Below are 23,902 nucleotides of genomic sequence, written 5' to 3' on the forward strand. Positions count from 1 at the left end.
ATAGCAGTATAAACTCACTTTGCATGCATAATAAATAACTTAAAAATTTTTTTAGAAAAAAATGTAACTAAAAGCCTTGTTTGGGAAGAATTTGTTAAAAAAACAACAACAATTTACCGTTGTTTACAATGGTATAAATTGACATTGCATGTGTCACGGAATTGCAGGAGGGTGAGGAGCCTCAGGGAGAACAAATGGAATCCGGAATTTCAAACAAACAACTTTTAATGAATCAAAAGGGAGAACACAACCTCTTTACACTACATTAATGACTTTAAGACAAGACAAAGAAACTCAGAAAGGGAAGCACTATAAATACTAACCAAACGAGAAACTAATGAGGATAATTACTAGACACAGGTGAACAGAATAACCAATTAACTTAACAAGAACAGGAAACAGACCATAAAAGGAAAGACAGGAACTAAGGCTGGGGGAAAACACGGAACATGGATTGTGACAGCATGCGTGATAAATAAATTTACACAGATTTTTATTCATTGAAATTTAACAGTTAAAATGTTAGCAAAAAAAAAAATAACTGTAAAACGTGGTTTGGGAAGAATTTGAAGAAGTTGAAACAGTTATATATGCAACAGTAACAATAAAAATATTCAGGCACATTTCTCAGGCTGTAAATAAGATTATTAGCACTTTGTTACACAATGGTGTCTTGATTTTTTTCTGTGGATACAGACCGATCATTGTTTTTTCAAAAAGAGAATCATGTTCAAAGATAATATCTGGTTATTATATTTATTGGTTCCTCCTAAGCCCAAATAGCTAGAAGAAATCCAAAATGCAAGCCAAACCAAAGCTCAGGTCTTAGGAGGTTAAATAAATAGATAAAGATAAATATGGTTACTTGAATGTGATACAATATAACAAAATTAAACCTGTTTCTTTCAGCTAGTTTCAGGGCAGCATTTCTCATTTTCATTAAATTTAACTTGATGTACTAAAAATATTTTAAAATAAAATTTAAATAAAAATTAAATATAGACGTTTAAGGCCCGGTTTCACAGACAGGGCTTAGCCTAAGCCAGAATTAGGTCATAGTTCAATTAGGAAATTTAAGTGATTTTTATAAACATGCTTAGAAAAAAACACTTCTGTTGTGCATCTTGAGACAAAACAAAGGCACTGATTTATTTTAAGATCAGTCTGTGCAAGTTTCTTTCAGTTAAAACAGCTCAGACTTACATTTTAGTCTAGGACTGGGCTTAAGCTAAGTCTGTGAAACCGGGGGTAAAATAACCAACAAACATGAATAAAAGACAAAAACGCAACAAAATGACTAAAACTTAAAAATGAACTAATTAACATTAATCTCAGTGATACTAAAATAACTGAAACTCTAAGTGTTTACTATTATCCTATTGCATTATTGACACTATTTTCCAGTTTAATTCTGTAAAGCTGCTTTGACACAATCTGTATTGTAAAAAGTGCTATATAAGTAAAGGTGACTTGACCTATTGTCTATAAGACTGGAAAGAAGGTTGAAACTAAATGTTTTCAGTTTCAAAAATATACAGTGTTTTATTGAGTTTAAGTGTTTACAGTGTATATTTAGCATATGCCTGAAATCGACTGCAAATATGTGTTTGTTTGTGATGTTCTGCGTTTTCTCAGGCGGTCACCTGAATCCGGCCGTGTCTCTGGCAATGGTCATCCTGGGGAAGCTGAAGATCTGGAAGTTTCCCATCTATGTGGCGGCACAGATGTTGGGCGCGTTTGTGGGAGCGGCTGCAGTCTTTGGACTGTATTACGGTGAGTTTGTGGAGTCCAGCGGTTTGCCGTGTTTAATGCATGTGAATAACGTGTGTGTGTGTGTGTGTGTGTGTGTGTGTGTGTGTGTGTGTGTGTGTGTGTGTGTGTGTGTGTGTGTGTGTGTGTGTGTGTGTGTGTGTGTGTGTTCAGATGCCTTCATGGATTTCACCAGCGGGATCCTGTCGGTCACGGGAATTAACGCCACTGGACACATCTTCGCCTCGTACCCGGGCAGACACCTGACGGTCCTGGGCGGTTTCGTAGATCAGGTCAGTCTGTCTCTACATCACTGAACTGAAAACACATATTTAGTCCGTGTTTGACAACCGCAGACCGATGCCATTTGACTAATGCACATCAATCGAATGAACGTTTTTAGCCAGAAACACACCAATTCAGTGTGAACCCATGACCTCATTCAGCCTCTTCTGCCCCAAATAAACATGTCCTGCTTTGAATGATGCAACAAACCATTAATGTATTTGAATTGTATATAAAATTTAAATTACAGTTTTAACATAAACAAACTGACATCTGTGAATCATGCACAAAAAAATAAAAAGTATTTTAATATATTTACTAAAAGTATACAAAAAATGGCCAACAAAGACTAAATATTGTCAATATATTTTCTGATATTTTTTGTAAATGTATTTTAAAAAATATAAATAAATATGTATTTCTAAAAACATTTAAAGTATTTTTTGCATATATATATGTATATATATATATATATATATATATATATATATATATATATACTTCAATCCAAGAAAATACGTCACATTCGAAGAAAAAAAAATTGTTGTCTCGAACACGTGTGAACATAAATGAAACAGGTCAAATTTCTGTAATAGTACAAACAAACCGAATGTTTTTAATACGCACTGACCAGCTTTATATATTTATCATCAATAATCTCTTACATTTATCTAATTAAATGCTAAACACTGTGAATAACTGCATTTGGATTGCAATGCAAAATAAGCTTTTATAATGTAGATAAAATCGAATACATAATTAAATAGTCAATAATTCAAATAGTTAATAATGAACTGTACCATGATTTTTTTGAGTGCAGAAATCTGACCTGTTTGATTTATGAATGACCAGTGTTAGGCATGTTACTTTAAAAAAAGTAATCAGTTATAGTTACTAGTTACTTCTAGTTAGTAACTGAACTACATCATTATAAAAGTAACTAATTACCAGGGAAACTAACTATTGAGTTACTTAAAAAAAAAATCAAATATGTTGAATAACTTGGATGTCCTCAATATTAAATATATTAAATGAATGAAATGTTATAAAACATTCTACACTAATCTACAGTATTTTAATGTTGCTGAGGGACAGTGTGAGAAGGACACCTATCAAATTCAATAAATTATTGTAAATGTTACCTATCAAACCTCTACAGACACCTTGGCAATAGAGTCGCAGATGGCTAGTAATTGTTTAGTTTACTCACCAGACTAATATTAAATATCTGATTAATGACACAGTTTTTTAAATACCTAAAAGTACACTTAGCATCAGTCAGTCAAGCATTATAATATGATATTATGATAATTTATCATTGAACTTTAGTAATTATAATAACAATGTATGAAAGCATATTTGTCATGTTGACTGAACTTAGGACTGGTTGTTGTGCTTAAGATATTGTCATTAAATATAAAAATAATACTGATAAGATAACAAAATTACTACAAATTCAACTACTAATAACAATATAAAACACACTAAGGATTAATGAGCTGCTGGGTTCATGAATATTAATGACGTTGTCTGCGTTCGCTCGAACTGATTGGCTGAAATCAACACAGGGCTGATAATAGGTGAGCACCAGCCAATAGGATTGCCGTTTGCACATTAGTGCCTACTACAGGAGAAACCGGCAGTTCTTAAAAGCTGAAGAATTCCAAAGGAACTTTGTTATTTTGACAGGAATGTAGTGCGTCAATTCTGCATGGTATATAAGACTGTCTCGTTCTGTATCTTTCTTTGCGTGTGTGTGAGACAAAGCGATGGCTAGTCATATGCCTTCACACTAGAGTTAAGACGATAGTTTAGTGACTTCTGACTAACCCGATCTGATCTGTCCATCAGGTGGTGGGGACGGGAATGCTGGTCCTCTGTATTCTGGCGGTTGTTGACGGCAGGAACATTGGTGCTCCTCGTGGTGTGGAGCCGCTGGCTGTGGGTCTGATTCTGCTGGGCATCAGCGTCTCCATGGGCCTGAACTGCGGTTACCCTCTGAACCCCGCCAGAGACTTGGGCCCACGCCTCTTCACCGCAGCCGCTGGATGGGGCATGGAGGTGTTCAGGTACGAGAGAATCAGGTGTTCAGGTATGGGTGTGTTCCGGCACAAGTGTGTTCAGTTGTTCAGGTACCAGTGTGTTCTGATAAGAGTGTGTTTTGGTATGAGTTTGTTCAGGTTTTCAGGTAGGCTTGGGCGGAATCCAATCCTATTTTACCTCGGTATACGGTATTACCGTGAATAATAGAAAAAAATATCACGTAAGGCTCAGACAGCGTCACCAAACTGTTGGCTTGAGCCTAAACCGTTAAGAAACTGAATACCAGTAATACTGAAACAATAACAAAATAACATGCACAACAATATTAACAACTTTTATTAGCAACAAATAGCAGTTTATAAAAAATACAACAAATACAACAGTCAAACAGAATTAACTTAACATAAACATCCAGAACAGTTTTCGCACAGAGACGCTCACACAGATCAATTAAATTTAATCACACCGCCTGAACAACTTTTAATAACAAAGAAGAGCAGCTTATAAAAAAGTGCAAATAGACCCACAACCAGAGTTGAATTAACATAAACATCATCCATATTATAAAAAGTATTGCAAAGCAATAGTCCTAAACAAAAACTTCTTCTTTCCAGTCTTCTTTCCAATATTGTTTTTAACGTAAACCAAATAAAAATGGGACCTGCCATTGCATCAGCTTTTTTTTGCAGCATACTTCCCAGAGTCATCTTTTTTCGTGAGGGTTCGGGTTGCGCCTCTCCCTCCTCCACTCTGATGGCCACTGAACCTGCTGCCTGTAATTCAGCCTTGGTCTCAGCCAATGTGTTGTCATCCGTCTCATATCCTCCACGGTAATGAGGGTCGAGGAAAGTGCATTTTCGCAATATTTTACGCACTGATTTGGATTCATACTTGGCCTCCAGCTTTGTCAGAATTCCAGTTTTGATTGACTTTGTTAGCTGGAGGTCATTTTCTGACGCAGCCAACACATTGTCCCTGCAGAGCTGTAGTATGGGGAGCATACAGGAACTGGTCACATAATCCTGACAAAATATCAGTGAAGTCACCGACTGGTTTCATTGCTTCGTGAACAGCTGCCAGGTCAAAGACAGGCTGCTCCTTCTGTCATCAGACAGGATGTGTCTGATCGCTTGGGCCTGCTCGAGGATGCGCTCCACCATTGCCAGTTTGGAGCCCCAGAGAGTTGCGCAGTCCTGCCGACGGATGGATGGATAAATTAATTAATGAATGATGAATAAACGATTAAATGAATAAATAAATGAATGAATAAATAGGCATAAATAAACAAATGAATGAATGAATGAATAGGCATAAATAAACGAATGAATGAATAAATGGGCATAAATAAATGAATGAATAAATATGCTTAAATAAACGAATGAATGAATGAATAGGCATAAATAAACGAATGAATGAATAAATGGGCATAAATAAATGAATGAATAAATAGGCTTAAATAAACGAATGAATGAATGAATGAATAGGCATAAATAAATAAATGAATGAATAAATAGGCTTAAATAAACGAACGAATGAATGAATAGGCATAAATGAATGAATAATAAGAATAAATAAACGAATGAATTAATAAATAGGCATAAAGCATAAAAAAATTAATGAATGAATAGGAATAAATAAACGAATGAATGAATAAATAGGCATAAAGCATAAAAAACGAATGAATGAATAGGCCTAAATAAACCAAGGAATGAATAAATAGGCTTAAATAACCAAATGAATGAATGAATAGGCATAAATAAACGAATGAATGAATAGTCATAAATAAACGAATGAATGAATGAATGAATAGTTATAAATAAACGAATGAATGAATAAATAGGCTTAAATAAACAAATGAATGAATGAATAGACATAAATGAATGAATGAATGAATAAAAGGAATAAATAAACGAATGAATGAATAAATAGGCATAAAGCATAAAAAACGAATGAATAGGAATAAATAAACGAATGAATGAATAAATAGGCATAAAACAAAAAACAAATGAATGAATAAATAGGCATAAATAAACGAATGAATTGATAAATAGGCATACATAAACGAATGAATGAATAAATAGGCATAAATAAACACATGAATGAATGAATGAATGAATGAATAGGCATGAATGAATGAATGAATGAATGAATCAATGAATAGGCATAATAAATAAACAAATGAATGAATGAATGAATGAATAGGCATAAATAAACGAATGAATGAATAAATAGGCATAAAACAAAAAAAACGAATGAATGAATAAATAGGCTTAAATGAATGAATGAATGAATGAATAAATAGGCATAAATAAATGAATGAATGAATAAATAAATAAATAAGTCCATTAATGTATATTATTCCATTTGGTCAAATTTGCATGCCCATTTTTCTTTTAGGCTAAATAAGTCCCTTATGCACATCAAGTCTGCATTTATTTGATAAAAAATACAGAAAAAAAATTACAATTTAAAAAGTGGTTTTCTATTTTAATATAGCCTACTTTTCAATATAATTTATTTATGTGACGCAAAGCATATATATATATGTGTGTGTGTGTGTGTGTGTGTGTATGTGTATATATATATATATATATATATATATATATATATATATATATATATATATATATATATATATATATATATATGCCCCTTTTTTTACATTTGAGCCACTGCCCCTGAGGAACTCTCTGCAAGTTTTATGCTTACCGTTATGAGACTATGTTTTGGGAGTCCCAAGTCCACTTGCTTCTTGTGGAGCTCATGCTTACGTTGCCAGCTGTGTGAAAAGGCCCTGACAATATTACGGCATAGTCCAAGATTGTCCGCCGTATGACTCTCAGGAAAATACGTAGTTTGGAGGCATTTGGATTCAAGTTTCCAGTCAGGTGTAATAGTATGGACTGTCAGAGACATACAGTCAGGTCCATATATATTTGGACACTGACACACTTTTCATAATTTCGGCTCTGTATGCCACTAGAATAGTTTTAAAATGATACAATCAAGATTAAATTGAAGTGCAGACTTTAAGCTTTAATTCAAGAGGTTGAACAAAAATACAACATAAAATGCTAAGGAATTACAACCATTTTTATACACAGACCCCCCATTTTCAGGGGCTCAAAAGTAATTGGACAAATAAATATAATCATAAATAAAATGTTCATTTTTAATATTTTGTTTAGAATCCTTTGCAGGCAATGACTGTCTTAAGTCTGGAACTCATGGACATCACCAGAGACTGGGTTTCCTCCTTTGTGGTGCTTTGCCAGGCCTTTACTGCAGCTGACTTCAGTTGTTGTTGGTTGTGGGTCTTTCTGCCTTTAGTTTTATCTTCAGCAAGTGAAATGCATGCTCAATCTATTTGAAATCAGAAGATTGACTTGGCCATTGCAGAATATTCCACTTTTTTACCTTTAAAAACTCTGGGGTTGCTTTGGCTGTATGTTTTAGGTCATCGTCCATTTGTACTATGAAGAGCCGCCCAAACAACTTTGCTCCATTTAACTGAATCTGGGCAGACAGTATATCCCTATACACTGCAGAATTCTTCCGGCTGCTTCTGTCTTCTGTCACATCATCACTAAACAGTGGTAACCCAGTGCCACTGGAAGCCATGCTCATGCCATTACACTGCTCCACCATGTTCACAGATGATGATGTTGTGGGCTTTGGATCATGAGCTGTTCCAAGCCTTCTCCATACTTTTTTCTTCTCGTCATTCTGGTGCACGTTGATTTTAATTTCAGCAGTCCAAAAAATGCTTTTCCAGAAGTGATCTGGCTTTTTTAAATGTTTTTTGACAAAGTCTAATCTGGACTTGTTTGGACCTTGTGGTAAACCCTCTCTATTTTGCTCTGGTGAAGTCTTCTCTTGATTGTAGACTTTGACAGTGACACGCCTACCTCCTGGAGAGTATTCTTCACTTGGTTGGATGTTGTAAAATGTTTTATTACCATGGAGAGGATCATCCAATCATCCACCATACTGTTGTCTTTAGTGAACATCCAGGCCTCTTTATGTTGCTGAGCTCACCAGTGGGTTCTTTTTCTTCTCAGAATTCACAAAACTGTTGATTTGGCCACTCCTAATGTTCCTGCTATCTCTCTGATGCATTTCTTTTTTTTTTGAAGCCTAACAATTGTCTGTTTTACTTGCATGCAGAGCTCCTTTGACTGCATGATGGGTTCAGAGCAATAGCTTCCAAACACAACTGGCAAACTTAGAATCAACTCCAAACCTTTTACCTGGTTAATTGATGTAGAAACAATGAAGGAATAGCCCACAACTGTCCATGAAACAGCTTTTGAGTCAACTGTCCAATTACTTATGGTCCCTTGAAAAAGGGGGGAGGTACATATTAAAGAGCTGTAATTCCTTAACCTTTCTACCAATTTGATGAGACTGCCCTAAAAATTAAAGCTCAGAGTGTGCACTTTAAGCCCATATTCATTGTATAACTGTAACTTGAATATGTTTTGGTCAACAGCTAAAATAATAAAAAAATACATATGGACCTGACTGTATATGGTGTCATGTTAACTGAAGACCACATGCCAGTTGTGGAATAACTGTCTGCCGCTGACAGCAGCACTTGAACATTGTCTCTAACTTTACTATATAAATGTGGGATGGCTGTTTGTAAGAAATATTTCCGTCCAGGCAGCTCGTACTGGGCATCTAGGACCTTTACTTTTTTTCCACTGTGTGGAAAGAGACCATTTCCTTCGCCAAGTATTTTGTCACTGCATCAATTAAGGTTTTCCAACGGACACTGTCCCTTTTGTACTTAGTTGTTTTCCCGAAGGCCCCCATTATCGTCGGCTGCGTAGTGGCGGTGGACCTAGATGTTGTTGGTCCTGCATCGGGATGCGTTGAAACTGTTGCACTGAGTGAACTCGGGTCCATCCTCGCAGCAGTGAGTGGATGTGGTTTCGTATATGCGACCTTAGGTTCGAGGTATTTCCATCTCTCGCGGTCACCTTTTTGTTGCGCAATTTGCAAATTGCCTCATCCGTATTTACCGCCTCTCCCTTCTCGTTCGGTCGAAACCCGAAATACTGCCAAACTGCAAAAGTTGTGTTCCTTTTTCGAGACCAGATCACTTGGTGCGCGAATCGCCATCTTTCCCCCCTCTCTCTTTCTCCTCCATGGTGTCACGTGATGACAAATATGCATACGCATTTTTAGGCATTAATTAAATTATATTTAATATTTAATCCTTGTCCCCTATATAAGTGCATTGTTTTTTTATGACGGTATAATGGTATTGAGGCTACGTTTACATTAATCCGGATACATTTGAAAACTGAGTTTTCATTTTAAAACGCCCTCCGTCCACACTAGCGTTTCCAAGCGTTTTCCAAAAGTTTCTCGTCCACACTGAAACGTAGGAAAACATCAAATTCGCCTTACTGCGCATGCGTAAAGCTTCCAAAATTATACAGACGTAATAAGTTTTCACGCAATTCTTCTGGCGGGATAATTTACGGAAATATTTCATGATCCACTGATGTGTCTATATCGCGCTCATTCATATTTTATCTGAAAAGCAGTTGTCGTCATGTTTTGTTCCCTTCGGGTAAACGGGGCCTGAAACTAATACCGTTGCTATTTTTAGATCCCGCGGTATACCATATTACCGTATGACCGCCCAAGCCTATTTTCAGGTACGAGTTAGTCTCACATAGCCAGACCTTCAGACTGACAGCAGAAGGTACGGGGAACCTTGGCCGCTTTGAATGGCCAAGGCCCGCCCAAGGGGCCTTATGACTAATCACGTTTCGCTTTGTGCCAATTCAGTGTGTAGTTTATCATAATAACCACTCATTGTCACAGTTCTAAACACAATGGCTTTCTTCTTCCATGAGGGGGTTTGGCATCACGCATTTTTGTTTCTGGGCAGAATGTTAGAGAATGCGACACCCGTCTCCTAGAAATCCTGTATAATTCAACCAATCTGGCGACGACTTTGAAACTCCTGAAGTGTTTCCATTTTTTTGTGCCATATGCATCAGATGCTTCGCCAACACACTGTGGGCATGATGTCTGAGACTAGGTGCTAGGTGTTCAAATAAAAATGTGTTTAGGTACAAGTGTGTTCAGGTGTGAGTGTGTTCTGGTCTGAGTGTGTTCAGGTGTGAGTGTTCGAGTGTGAGTGTGTTCTGGTGTGAGAGTGTTCTGATCTGAGAGTGCTCTGATCTGAGTGTGCTCTAGTGTGAGTGTGTTCAGATGTGAGTGTGTTCTGGTGTGAGAGTGTTCTGATCTGAGTGTGTTCAGGTGTGAGTGTGTTCAGATGTAAGTGTGTTCTGGTGTGAGAGTTTTCTGATCTGAGTGTGCTGTAGTGTGAGTGTGTTCAGATGTGAGTGTGTTCTGGTGTGAGAGCGTTCTGATCTGAGTGTGCTCTAGTGTGAGTGTGTTCAGATGTGAGTGTGTTCTGGTGTGAGAGTGTTCTGATCTGAGTGTGTTCAGGTGTGAGTGTGTTCTGATCTGAGTGTGCTCTAGTGTGAGTGTGTTCTGGTCTGAGTGTGTTCAGGTGTGAGAGTGTTCAGGTGTGAGTGTGTTCTGGTCTGAGTGTGTTCTGGTCTGAGTGTGCTCTAGTGTGAGTGTGTTCAGATGTGAGTGTGTTCTGGTGTGAGAGTGTTCAGGTGTGAGTGTGTTCTGGTCTGAGTGTGTTCGAGTGTGAGTATGTTCAGGTGTGAGTGTGTTCTGTCTGAGTGTGTTTGAGTGTGAGTGTGTTCTGGTGTGAGAGTGTTCTGGTGTGAGAGTGTTCAGGTGTGAGTGTGTTCTGGTCTGAGTGTGCTCTAGTGTGAGTGTGTTCTGGTCTGAGTGTGTTCAGGTGTGAGAGTGTTCAGGTGTGAGTGTGTTCTGGTCTGAGTGTGTTCTGGTCTGAGTGTGCTCTAGTGTGAGTGTTCAGGTGTGAGTGTGTTCAGATGTGAGTGTGTTCTGGTGTGAGAGTGTTCAGGTGTGAGTGTTGTTATGTGGGAGTGTTCTAACTTTTGTTTTGTTGCAGTTACTCACTAGCTCATCTGCAATCAACTGGTTAATTGATGTCACCTGAAGGAAACCATTTTAAAGTCTGGGACACATGCTCTCACTCTCTCTCTGATCCTGTGGCAAGCCTGGCAGAGCTTACCCTGTTTTTTGTCACAATTCCCTTTTTGTTTTCTTTTGTCATTTAATAAACTTCTTTTTTGTTTGGTAAACTTGTTTTGTGTCCTTGATGTTGCTTCCCCAGAGTCAGGGTTGTAACATAATGGGGGCTCGTCCATTTTAGCTAGTAGCATTAGAGAGCTGTTACTTGTTTGGGTCTTTTGTAGTTTACAGGGTTATTTAGTTCTACTTTTGGGGTTAAAGCTTTAAAGCTATTGTGTGGTAGAGTGAAATTTGCTGCTTCGTATTATTATTATCGTAGTTTTGTACTACAGTGGACCTGTGGTGTTAACTGTACATTTTGTGGAGGAAGTAGTAAAAAAAAGAGCTCCAATTGTGCTTTATGTCTTTGTTCTTTGCACTTTAGTTTAGTTGGAGTTGAGTTTAATAATGGCTACTTTAGAGGATTTCCTCAAGGAACCGTCAGATGAGTTGCTTGGGCTATTTACAAAAGATCAACTTTTGCAATTGGCCTCTCATTATGATATTACCATTACTAGTAGTGACAAGCGTTTAAAGGATAGTGTTAAGGATATCATCAGAAATGTGTTAATTGGTAAGGGTATTTTGAATGTTAGGCCAGCCTCCTTGCAACCTATGGTTGCTCCTTTGTCTGAAGCTGCAATTCAGCTTAGGCTCAAGGAATTGGCTTTACAGGAGAAAGAGCTACAGGATAAGGAGAAGGAAAGGCAGTTTAAAGAGAAACAAATGTATCTTGAACATGAGCGGTTTCTTAAGGAGTTTGAGTTGAAAGTGGCTTCTGAAAGATCAGCTCCTAGAGGTGGTGTTCCTTTGTTTGATGTTGGTAGCCATATTAAGTTAGTGCCTCCCTTTTCTGAGAGAGATGTTGAGATATATTTTTCACACTTTGAACGGGTGGCGACCACATCTAAGTGGCCTAGAAATGTGTGGACTTTGCTTTTACAAAGTGTTTTGGTAGGTAGGGCTCAGGAAGCTTACTCTGCTCTGAGCCTTGAGAAGAGCACTGATTATGATGAGGTTAAAGCAGCTATACTGAAGACATATGAGCTAGTTCCTGAAGCTTACCGCCAGCGCTTTAGAAGTTGTGTTAAACTTGCTCATCTCACGTATGTTGAGTTTGCAAGGCAGAAGGAGAATCTGTTTGATCGGTGGTGTACATCTCAGAAGGTGGAAAGTAAAGAGCAGCTTAAACAACTTATTCTGCTTGAGGAATTTAAAAACTGTCTGCCTGAGGTTGTGTCTGTTTATTTGAATGAACAGAAGGCAGTAACTTTAGAGCAAGCTGCAATCTTGGCAGATGAGTTTGTATTGACTCATAAGATAAGTTTTGGTGAGAAACAAGCAGAGTTTCAGGATACAGGCCAGTATAACAGGTCCCGATTTGCAAAGTTTTCCGCTTCGTCTCCTGGTAAGAAGTTGGCTAGTTATAGTTTAATTTCAGAAAGGGCTTGTTTTTACTGTAAAAAAACAGGTCATCTTATTGCAGATTGCCCTGTTCTAACTGAGAAGCAGAAGTCCACAAAAACTGTAGCCTTTGTAAGTTCTCCAGTGCCAGCTCTACCTCTGTCATCCTCTCTTGCAGATGTTCCATCTGAGAAAGTGGAATGCAAGAATGGTGAGTTAGCTGGCTCATCGTCATTTTTGATGGATGGTTTTGTATGTCTGTCTTCTGATCCTGAACATAGACAAGTTGTCAAGATTTGGAGAGATACTGGAGCTTTCCAATCTGTGATTCTTCGTGATGTCTTGCCTTTCAATGAAAAGTCATCTCTGGGTTCAGAGGTAGTTGTTAATGGCTTTGGTGGAGGATTTTTGACTATGCCTTTGCACAACATTCATCTACAATCTGATTTAGTCTCTGGCAATGTTGTAGTTGCACTTTCTTCCCATATACCTATAGATGGGGTGTCCTTTATTCTGGGGAATGACTTAGCAGGGGGTAGAGTGCAAGTTGTTCCTGAAGTAACTTCCACTCCCTGCAAGTCAGACAGCCCAGATGAGCTTGAGTTGGCATTTCCAGAGACGTTTCCTGTTTGTGTCACGACTCGTGCCATGTCGGCTAAGAAGAATGCTGAAGGCAAGTCTTTAATTCAATCAGAGATTCCTCTTTATGATACTTTTATGGCCCAAGTTGATGTGAAACTCACAGGGTTTGGAAAGACGTTTCCGCCTCGTGAACAGTTGATGCTTGAGCAAAAGCGAGATCCTACCTTGTCACCTATGTTTGAAGATTTGGTACTAGATGAAGCATTATCAAATGTAGCTTCTGGCTATTTTGTTAGTGATGGGGTTTTGATGAGAAAGTGGACAGATCCAAAAATGTCAAGTTACGATGACTGGAGTAGTGTGTTTCAAGTGGTGGTTCCAAAAGTTTACCGATCTGATATTTTATATCTTGCTCATGATCATTGTCTATCTGGCCACTTAGGTATCAGGAAAACTTTGGATCGTGTGTTACAGCATTTTTTCTGGCCTGGGATAAGGTCCGATGTGGCTCAGTATTGTAGATCATGTCATGTTTGTCAGGTTATAGGTAAACCTAACCAGTCTATCCCAGCAGCTCCATTGCATCCCATTCCTGCCATGGGAGAGCCATTTGAACAGGTTATGATTGATTGTGTTGGACCTCTCCCACGTACCAAGTCAGGTAATCAGTATCTTCTCACAATTATGTGTGCAGTAACAAGGTTCCCTGAAGCTGTCCCGTTGCGTAAGATTACAGCCCTTGCCGTTTCAAGAGCCCTTGTTAAGTTTTTCACAGTATTCGGGTTACCAAGAGTCGTTCAGTCGGACCAAGGGTCTAATTTCATGTCTCGTCTTTTCTCCCAGGTGTTGAAGCAGTTGTCTATTCAGCATAGAACCTCATCTGCATACCATCCAGAGTCACAGGGGGCACTTGAGAGATTCCATCAGACTCTCAAAACTATGTTGAAGACTTACTGCAAAGAGTTTGAGAGAGACTGGGATGACGGCGTTCCACTGCTTCTCTTTGCAGTTAGAGAGGTGGTTCAGGAATCTCTTGGTTTTAGTCCGGCTGAGCTTGTGTTTGGTCATACTGTCAGGGGGCCTTTGAAATTAGTAAAGGAAAAGTGGCTGGCTCTTGAACATTCGACTCCTACTAACCTCTTGGACTATGTGTCTAATTTTCGTTTCAGACTGAGTAGGGCCTGTGAATTGGCCAAAGAGAATTTAAAAGCTGCTCAGGGGAAGATGAAGACATGGTATGATCGAAAGGCTAAGCATCGGGTCTTTTCTACAGGAGATCAAGTGCTTGTGCTGTTACCAGTACCAGGTTCTGTCTTGCAGGCTCAATATAGTGGGCCGTACATCATTGAACGGAAGGTTGGTGAGTGTAACTATTTAGTTAAGACTCCAGATCGTAAAAGGAAAACCCGTATGTGCCATGTTAATTTACTTAAGCCTTATACTGACCGTACTCAGACAGTATGTACAGAGGTCAAGGCTGTGGGTGTGCTGAATGTTCCATCTACAGAGACAGAAGGAAGTGTTGTTGTCTCTGGCATAGCTCAGGGTACGTTGTCAAATTCTAAAATTTTGGCTGATTTGGATTCTCATTTGTCTTATTTAGGTCCTTCTGAGCGTACGGATGTTATTCAGTTGATTGGTCAGCATTTGGCCCTGTTCTCTGATGTTCCAACCTGTACGAATGTCCTAGAGCATGACATTGATGTGGGTCAAGCTACCCCTATCAAACAACACCCATATAGGGTAAATCCTGTGAAACGTCAGCTTTTGCATAAAGAGGTACAGTATATGTTAGAACATGGCATAGCTGAACCATCTTCTAGTTCCTGGAGTTCACCATGTTTACTGGTTGAGAAGCATGATGGTTCTCTTCGTTTTTGTACAGATTTTCGTAAGGTAAATGCCCTCACTAAGCCTGACTCCTATCCTCTTCCACGATTAGATGATTGTATTGACCAAGTTGGTTCTGCATCTTTTGTTACAAAGTTGGATCTTTTAAAAGGCTACTGGCAGGTTCCGCTTAGCCAGCGAGCCTGTGAGATCTCTGCCTTTGTGACGCCAGATCATTTTTGCCATTATAAGGTTATGGCCTTTGGAATGAGAAATGCACCCGCTACTTTTCAGCGATTGGTAAATAAGGTGCTGGAAGGAGTCACAGGCTGTGAGGCTTACCTTGATGATTTGGTCATTTATAGTTCCTCCTGGTCTCAACACTTGGTCCAGCTTGAGGATGTGTTCAAGCGGTTAAAGGCTGCAAACTTGACTCTGAACCTCTCGAAGTGTGAGTTTGGACAAGCCACCGTGACTTATTTGGGCAAAATTGTTGGCCATGGACATGTGTCTCCGATAGGAGCAAAAGTAGAGGCCATTGTGAACTTTCCAGTGCCATCTTCACGGAGGGAATTGAAACGATTTCTGGGTATGGCAGGATATTATAGGAGTTTTTGCAGAAATTTTGCCACTGTTGCTGCACCTCTGACAAGCCTGCTTAGTCCTAAGGTTCTTTTTGTTTGGACTGAGGTATGCCAGGTTGCCTTTGACAACCTGAAGGCTTTATTGAGTAGTTCTCCTATTCTTGTTGCTCCTGACTTCAGTCGTCCCTTTAAGCTAGCTGTGGATGCTAGTGACTTTGGGGTGGGTGCTGTTCTGCTCCAAGATGATGCAATAGGACTTGAGCATCCTGTGTGCTATTTTTCAAAGAAGTTTGATGTTCATCAAAAGCACTATTCTACAATTGAAAAGGAAGCTTTGGCTCTTATCCTTGCTTTGAAACATTTTGATGTGTACGTTTCATCCTGCATTCCACTTGTTGTGTACACTGATCACAATCCTCTCACTTTTCTCCACAGCATGAGTAATTCCAACCAGCGGTTAATGCGATGGAGTCTGTTTTTGCAAGGTTTTGATCTTAAAATTTGTCACATCCGTGGAAAGGATAATGTGTTGGCAGATGCCTTATCAAGGTCGTAAGTGACATTGTTTATACTATTGTACACGTCAGTGATGTTGCATTAGGTTGTCCTATAGCAACATTTTAAGGGTGGGAGTGTTATGTGGGAGTGTTCTAACTTTTGTTTTGTTGCAGTTACTCACTAGCTCATCTGCAATCAACTGGTTAATTGATGTCACCTGAAGGAAACCATTTTAAAGTCTGGGACACATGCTCTCACTCTCTCTCTGATCCTGTGGCAAGCCTGGCAGAGCTTACCCTGTTTTTTGTCACAATTCCCTTTTTGTTTTCTTTTGTCATTTAATAAACTTCTTTTTTGTTTGGTAAACTTGTTTTGTGTCCTTGATGTTGCTTCCCCAGAGTCAGGGTTGTAACAGTGTGTTCTGGTCTGAGTGTGTTCGAGTGTGACTATGTTCAGGTGTGAGTGTGTTCTGTCTGAGTGTGTTTGAGTGTGAGTGTGTTCTGGTGTGAGAGTGTTCTGGTGTGAGAGTGTTCAGGTGTGAGTGTGTTCTGGTCTGAGTGTGTTCTGGTGTGAGAGTGTTCTGGTGTGAGAGTGTTCAGGTGTGAGTGTGTTCTGGTCTGAGTGTGTTCTGGTCTGAGTGTGTTCTGGTCTAAATGTGCTCTAGTGTGAGTGTGTTCAGGTGTGAGTGTGTTCAGATGTGAGTGTGTTCTGGTGTGAGAGTGTTCTGGTGTTACAGTGTTCAGGTGTGAGTGTGTTCTGGTCTGAGTGTGTTCTGGTCTGAGTGTGTTCGAGTGTGAGTATGTTCAGGTGTGAGTGTGTTCTGTCTGAGTGTGTTTGAGTGTGAGTGTGTTCTGGTCTGAGTGTGTTCAGGTGTGAGTGTGTTCTGGTGTGAGAGTGTTCTGGTGTGAGAGTGTTCAGGTGTGAGTGTGTTCTGGTCTGAGTGTGCTCTAGTGTGAGTGTGTTCAGGTGTGAGTGTGTTCAGATGTGAGTGTGTTCTGGTGTGAGAGTGTTCTGGTGTGAGAGTGTTCAGGTGTGAGTGTGTTCTGGTCTGAGTGTGTTCGAGTGTGAGTATGTTCAGGTGTGAGCGTGTTCAGGTGTGAGTGTGTTCTGGTCTGAGTGTGTTCTGGTCTGAGTGTGTTCGAGTGTGAGTATGTTCAGGTGTGAGTGTGTTCTGTCTGAGTGTGTTTGAGTGTGAGTGTGTTCTGGTCTGAGTGTGTTCAGGTGTGAGTGTGTTCTGGTGTTAGAGTGTTCTGGTGTGAGAGTGTTCAGGTGTGAGTGTGTTCTGGTCTGAGTGTGCTCTAGTGTGAGTGTGTTCAGGTGTGAGTGTGTTCAGATGTGAGTGTGTTCTGGTGTGAGAGTGTTCTGGTGTGAGAGTGTTCAGGTGTGAGTGTGTTCTGGTCTGAGTGTGTTCTGGTCTGAGTGTGTTCGAGTGTGAGTATGTTCAGGTGTGAGTGTGTTCTGGTCTGAGTGTGCTCTAGTGTGAGTGTGTTCTGGTCTGAGTGTGTTTGAGTGTGAGTGTGTTCAGGTGTGAGTGTGTTCTGGTCTGAGTGTGTTCTGTATGAGTGTGTTCTGGTGTGAGAGTGTTCTGATCTGAGTGTGCTCTAGTGCAGCGTTTTTCAACCACTGTGCCGCGGTACACTAGTGTGCCGTGAGAGATCGTCAGGTGTGCCGTGGGAAATTATTCAATTTCACCTAAAACAGGCCCAGGTTTCACACTGAGTAGGTAGAAATATGAAAGATCAAAAAAGACTGTTTTCATTGTGTTTATTTGATTCCTATTCAAGACACTTTGATAAGAATGACTGTATATTGTTAATTGCACTTTTTATTTGAAAGAAGAAGAAATATGAAAGATCATAGAGTTTAATTTTTTCGATTGTTTCGACAGTTTCGATTGTTGGTGTGCCTTGTGATTTTTTTCAATTAAAAATGTACCTTGGCTCAAAAAAGGTTGAAAAACACTGCTCTAGTGTGAGTGTGTTCAGGTGTGAGTGTGTTCTGGTCTGAGTGTGCTCTAGTGTGAGTGTGTTCAGGTGTGAGTGAGTTCTGGTCTGAGTGTGCTCTAGTGTGAGTGTGTTCTGGTCTGAGTGTGTTCGAGTGTGAGTGTGTTCAGGTGTGAGTGTGTTCTGGTCTGAGTGTGTTCTGGTGTGAGAGTGTTCTGATCTGAGTGTGTTCTAGTGTGAGTGTGTCCAGGTGTGAGTGTGTTCAGATGTGAGTGTGTTCTGGTGTGAGAGTGTTCTGATCTGAGTGTGTTCAGGTGTGAGTGTGTTCTGGTCTGAGTGTGCTCTAGTGTGAGTATGTTCAGGTGTGAGTGTGTTCTGGTCTGAGTGTGTTCTAGTGTGAGTGTGTTCTGGTGTGAGAGTGTTCTGATCTGAGTGTGCTCTAGTGTGAGTGTGTTCAGGTGTGAGTGTGTTCAGGTGTGAGTGTGTTCTGGTGTGAGAGTGTTCTGATCTGAGTGTGTTCGAGTGTGAGTATGTTCAGGTGTGAGTGTGTTCTGGTCTGAGTGTGTTCTGGTGTGAGAGTGTTCTGATCTGAGTGTGTTCAGGTGTGAGTGTGTTCGAGTGTGAGTATGTTCAGCTGTGAGTGTATTCTGGTCTGAGTGTGTTCTGTCTGAGTGTGTTTGAGTGTGAGTGTGTTCTGGTCTGAGTGTGTTCTGGTCTGAGTGTGTTCAGGTGTGAGTGTGTTCTGGTTTGAGTGTGCTCTAGTGTGAGTGTGTTCAGGTGTGAGTGTGTTCTGGTCTGAGTGTGCTCTAGTGTGAGTGTGTTCAGGTGTGAGTATGTTCTGGTCTGAGTGTGCTCTAGTATGAGTGTGTTCTGGTCTGAGTGTGCTCTAGTGTGAGTGTGTTCAGGTGTGAGTGTGTTCGAGTGTGAGTATGTTCAGCTGTGAGTGTATTCTGGTCTGAGTGTGTTCTGTCTGAGTGTGTTTGAGTGTGAGTGTGTTCTGGTCTGAGTGTGTTCTGGTCTGAGTATGTTCAGGTGTGAGTGTGTTCTGGTTTGAGTGTGCTCTAGTGTGAGTGTGTTCAGGTGTGAGTATGTTCTGGTCTGAGTGTGCTCTAGTATGAGTGTGTTCTGGACTGAGTGTGCTCTAGTGTGAGTGTGTTCAGGTGTGAGTGTGTTCTGGTCTGAGTGTGCTCTAGTGTGGGTGTGTTCAGGTGTGAGTGTGTTCTGGTCTGAGTGTGTTAGAGTGTATGTTCAGGTGTGAGTGTGTTCTGTCTGAGTGAGTTCAGGTGTGAGTGTGTTTGAGTGTGAGTGTGTTCTGGTGTGAGAGTGTTCTGGTCTGAGTGTGTTTCGAGTGTGAGTATGTTCAGGTGTGAGTGTGTTCTGTCTGAGTGTGTGTTCTGGTCTGAGTGTGTTCAGGTGTGAGTGTGTTCTGGTCTGAGTGTGCTCTAGTGTGAGTGTGTTCTGGTCTGAATGTGTTCGAGTGTAAGTGTGTTCAGGTGTGAGTGTGTTCTGGTCTGAGTGTGTTCTGTCTGAGTGTGTTCTGGTGTGAGAGTGTTCTGATCCGAGTGTGCTCTAGTGTGAGTGTGTTCAGGTGTGAGTGTGTTCAGATGTGAGTGTGTTCTGGTGTGAGAGTGTTCTGATCTGAGTGTGTTCAGGTGTGAGTGTGTTCTGGTCTGAGTGTGTTCTGTCTGAGTGTGTTCTGGTGTGAGAGTGTTCTGATCTGAGTGTGCTCTAGTGTGAGTGTGTTCAGGTGTGAGTGTGTTAAGATGTGAGTGTGTTTTGGTGTGAGAGTGTTCTGGTGTGAGAATGTTCTGATCTGAGTGTGTTCAGGTGTGAGTGTGTTCTGGTCTGAGTGTGCTCTAGTGTGAGTATGTTCAGGTGTGAGTGTGTTCTGGTCTGAGTGTGTTCTAGTGTGAGTGTGTTCTGGTCTGAATGTGTTCGAGTGTAAGTGTGTTCAGGTGTGAGTGTGTTCTGGTCTGAGTGTGTTCTGTCTGAGTGTGTTCTGGTGTGAGAGTGTTCTGATCTGAGTGTGTTCGAGTGTGAGTATGTTCAGGTGTGAGTGTGTTCTGGTCTGAGTGTGTTCTGGTGTGAGAGTGTTCTGATCTGAGTGTGTTCAGGTGTGAGTGTGTTCGAGTGTAAGTGTGTTCAGGTGTGAGTGTGCTCTAGTGTGAGTGTGTTCAGATGTGAGTGTGTTCTGGTGTGAGAGTGTTCTGATCTGAGTGTGTTCGAGTGTGAGTATGTTCAGGTGTGAGTGTGTTCTGGTCTGAGTGTGTTCTGGTGTGAGAGTGTTCTGATCTGAGTGTGTTCAGGTGTGAGTGTGTTCGAGTGTGAGTACGTTCAGGTGTGAGTGTATTCTGGTCCGAGTGTGTTCTTTCTGAGTGTGTTTGAGTGTGAGTGTGTTCTGGTCTGAGTGTGTTCTGGTCTGAGTGTGCTCTAGTGTGAGTGTGTTCAGGTGTGAGTGAGTTGTGGTCTGAGTGTGCTCTAGTGTGAGTGTGTTCTTGTCTGAGTGTGCTGTAGTGTGAGTGTGTTCAGGTGTGAGTGTGTTCTGGTCTGAGTATGCTCTAGTGTGAGTGTGTTCTGGTCTGAGTGTGCTCTAGTGTGAGTGTGTTCAGGTGTGAGTGTGTTCTGGTCTGAGTGTGCTCTAGTGTGAGTGTGTTCTGGTCTGAATGTGTTCGAGTGTAAGTGTGTTCAGGTGTGAGTGTGCTCTAGTGTGAGTGTGTTCAGATGTGAGTGTGTTCTGGTGTGAGAGTGTTCTGATCTGAGTGTGTTCAGGTGTGAGTGTGTTCTGGTCTGAGTGTGTTCTGGTGTGAGAGTGTTCTGATCTGAGTGTGTTCAGGTGTGAGTGTGTTCGAGTGTGAGTATGTTCAGGTGTGAGTGTATTCTGGTCTGAGTGTGTTCTTTCTGAGTGTGTTTGAGTGTGAGTGTGTTCTGGTCTGAGTGTGTTCAGGTGTGAGTGTGTTCTGGTTTGAGTGTGCTCTAGTGTGAGTGTGTTCTGGTCTGAGTGTGCTCTAGTGTGAGTGTGTTCAGGTGTGAGTGAGTTGTGGTCTGAGTGTGCTCTAGTGTGAGTGTGTTCTTGTCTGAGTGTGCTGTAGTGTGAGTGTGTTCAGGTGTGAGTGTGTTCTGGTCTGAGTATGCTCTAGTGTGAGTGTGTTCTGGTCTGAGTGTGCTCTAGTGTGAGTGTGTTCAGGTGTGAGTGTGTTCTAGTGTGAGTGTGTTCTGGTCTGAGTGTGCTCTAGTGTGAGTGTGTTCTGGTGTGAGTGTGTTCTGGTCTGAGTGTGCTCTAGTGTGAGTAAGTTCTGGTCTGTGTGTTCGAGTGTGAGTATGTTCAGGTGTGAGTGTGTTCTGGTCTGAGTGTGTTCGAGTGTGAGTATGTTAAGGTGTGAGTGTGTTCTGGTCTGAGTGTGTTCTGTCTGAGTGTGTTCTGGTTTGAGAGTGTTCTGATCTGAGTGTGTTCAGGTGTGAGTGTGTTCAGGTGTGAGTGTGTTCAGATGTGAGTGTGTTCTGGTGTGAGAGTGTTCCAATCTGAGTGTGTTCTGGTCTGAGTGTGTTCTGGTGTGAGAGTGCTCTGATCTGAGTGTGTTCAGGTGTGAGTGTGTTCTGGTCTGAGTGTGTTCTGGTCTGAGTGTGCTCTAGTGTGAGTGTGTTCTGGTCTGAGTGTGTTCGAGTGTGAGTGTGTTCAGGTGTGAGTGTGTTCTGTCTGAGTGTGTTCTGGTGTGAGAGTGTTCTGATCTGAGTGTGCTCTAGTGTGAGTGTGTTCAGGTGTGAGTGTGTTAAGATGTGAGTGTGTTCTGGTGTGAGAGTATTCTGATCTGAGTGTGCTCTAGTGTGAGTATGTTCAGGTGTGAGTGTATTCTGGTCTGAGTGTGTTCTGTCTGAGTGTGAGTGTGTTCTGGTGTGAGTGTGTTCTGGTCTTAGTGTGCTCTAGTGTGAGTGTGTTCTGGTCTGAGTGTGCTCTAGTGTGAGTGTGTTCTGGTCTGAGTGTGCTCTAGTGTGAGTGTGCTCTAGTGTGAGTGTGTTCAGGTGTGAGTGTGTTCTGGTCTGAGTGTGCTCTAGTGTGAGTGTGTTCAGGTGTGAGTGTGTTCTGGTCTGAGTGTGCTCTAGTGAGAGTGTGTTCAGGTGTGAGTGTTCTGGTCTGAGTGCTCTAGTGTGAGTGTGTTCAGGTGTGAGTGTGTTGTGGTCTGAGTGTGCTCTAGTGTGAGTGTGTTCTGGTCTGAGTGTGCTCTAGTGTGAGTGTGTTCTGGTTTGAGTGTGCTCTAGTGTGAGTGTGTTCTGGTCTGAGTGTGCTCTAGTGTGAGTGTGTTCAGGTGTGAGTGTGTTCTGGTCTGAGTGTGCTCTAGTGTGAGTGTGTTCAGGTGTGAGTGTGTTCTGGTCTGAGTGTGCTCTAGTGTGAGTGTGTTCTGGTCTGAGTGTCCTCTAGTGTGAGTGTGTTCTGGTCTGAGTGTGCTCTAGTGTGAGTGTGTTCAGGTGTGAGTGTGTTCTGGTCTGAGTGTGCTCTAGTGTAAGTGTGTTCTGGTCTGAGTGTGCTCTAGTGTAAGTGTGTTCTGGTCTGAGTGTGCTCTAGTGTAAGTGTGTTCTGGTCTGAGTGTGCTCTAGTGTGAGTGTGTTCAGGTGTGAGTGTGTTCTGGTCTGAGTGTGCTCTAGTGTGAGTGTGTTCTGGTCTGAGTGTGCTCTAGTGTGAGTGTGTTCTGGTCTGAGTGTGCTCTAGTGTGAGTGTGTTCTGGTCTGTGTGTTCGAGTGTGAGTATGTTCAGGTGTGAGTGTGTTCTGGTCTGAGTGTGTTCGAGTGTGAGTATGTTCAGGTGTGAGTGTGTTCTGGTCTGAGTGTGTTCTGTCTGAGTGTGTTCTGGTTTGAGAGTGTTCTGATCTGAGTGTGCTCTAGTGTGTTCAGGTGTGAGTGTGTTCAGATGTGAGTGTGTTCTGGTGTGAGAGTGTTCCAATCTGAGTGTGTTCTGGTCTGAGTGTGTTCTGGTGTGAGTGTGTTCAGGTGTGAGTGTGTTCTGGTCTGAGTGTGTTCTGGTCTGAGTGTGCTCTAGTGTGAGTGTGTTCTGGTCTGAGTGTGTTCGAGTGTGAGTGTGTTCAGGTGTGAGTGTGTTCTGTCTGAGTGTGTTCTGGTGTGAGAGTGTTCTGATCTGAGTGTGCTCTAGTGTGAGTGTGTTCAGGTGTGAGTGTGTTAAGATGTGAGTGTGTTCTGGTGTGAGAGTGTTCTGATCTGAGTGTGCTCTAGTGTGAGTATGTTCAGGTGTGAGTGTATTCTGGTCTGAGTGTGTTCTGTCTGAGTGTGAGTGTGTTCTGGTGTGAGTGTGTTCTGGTCTTAGTGTGCTCTAGTGTGAGTGTGTTCAGGTGTGAGTGTGTTCTGGTCTGAGTGTGCTCTAGTGTGAGTGTGCTCTGGTCTGAGTGTGCTCTAGTGTGAGTGTGTTCAGGTGTGAGTGTGTTCTGGTCTGAGTGTGCTCTAGTGTGAGTGTGTTCAGGTGTGAGTGTGTTCTGGTCTGAGTGTGCTCTAGTGTGAGTGTGTTCAGGTGTGAGTGTGTTGTGGTCTGAGTGTGCTCTAGTGTGAGTGTGTTCTGGTCTGAGTGTGCTCTAGTGTGAGTGTGTTCTGGTCTGAGTGTGCTCTAGTGTGAGTGTGTTCTGGTCTGAGTGTGCTCTAGTGTGAGTGTGTTCAGGTGTGAGTGTGTTCAGGTGTGAGTGTGTTCTGGTCTGAGTGTGCTCTAGTGTGAGTGTGTTCAGGTGTGAGTGTGTTCTGGTCTGAGTGTGCTCTAGTGTGAGTGTGTTCTGGTCTGAGTGTGCTCTAGTGTGAGTGTGTTCAGTCGTGAGTGTGTTCTGGTCTGAGTGTGCTCTAGTGTAAGTGTGTTCT

The 23,902-nt window shown here is 41.4% G+C and overlaps 1 protein-coding gene across 1 annotated transcript in view; it reads left to right on the forward strand.

Annotated features, from left to right (window-relative positions):
- The window catches only part of aqp9a (aquaporin 9a), a 35,402-nt gene that overhangs the window by 2,981 nt on the left and 8,519 nt on the right, over positions 1 to 23,902 (forward strand). The window contains exons 3-5 of the mRNA XM_073831435.1: positions 1,636 to 1,773; positions 1,924 to 2,042; positions 3,886 to 4,103. Of these exons, the coding sequence (XP_073687536.1) occupies positions 1,636 to 1,773; positions 1,924 to 2,042; positions 3,886 to 4,103 (475 nt within the window). The remainder of the gene's footprint in view (positions 1 to 1,635; positions 1,774 to 1,923; positions 2,043 to 3,885; positions 4,104 to 23,902) is intronic.

The sequence above is a fragment of the Garra rufa genome, chromosome 25 (assembly GCF_049309525.1).
Source record: "Garra rufa chromosome 25, GarRuf1.0, whole genome shotgun sequence".
Taxonomy (NCBI): Eukaryota; Metazoa; Chordata; class Actinopteri; order Cypriniformes; family Cyprinidae; genus Garra; species Garra rufa.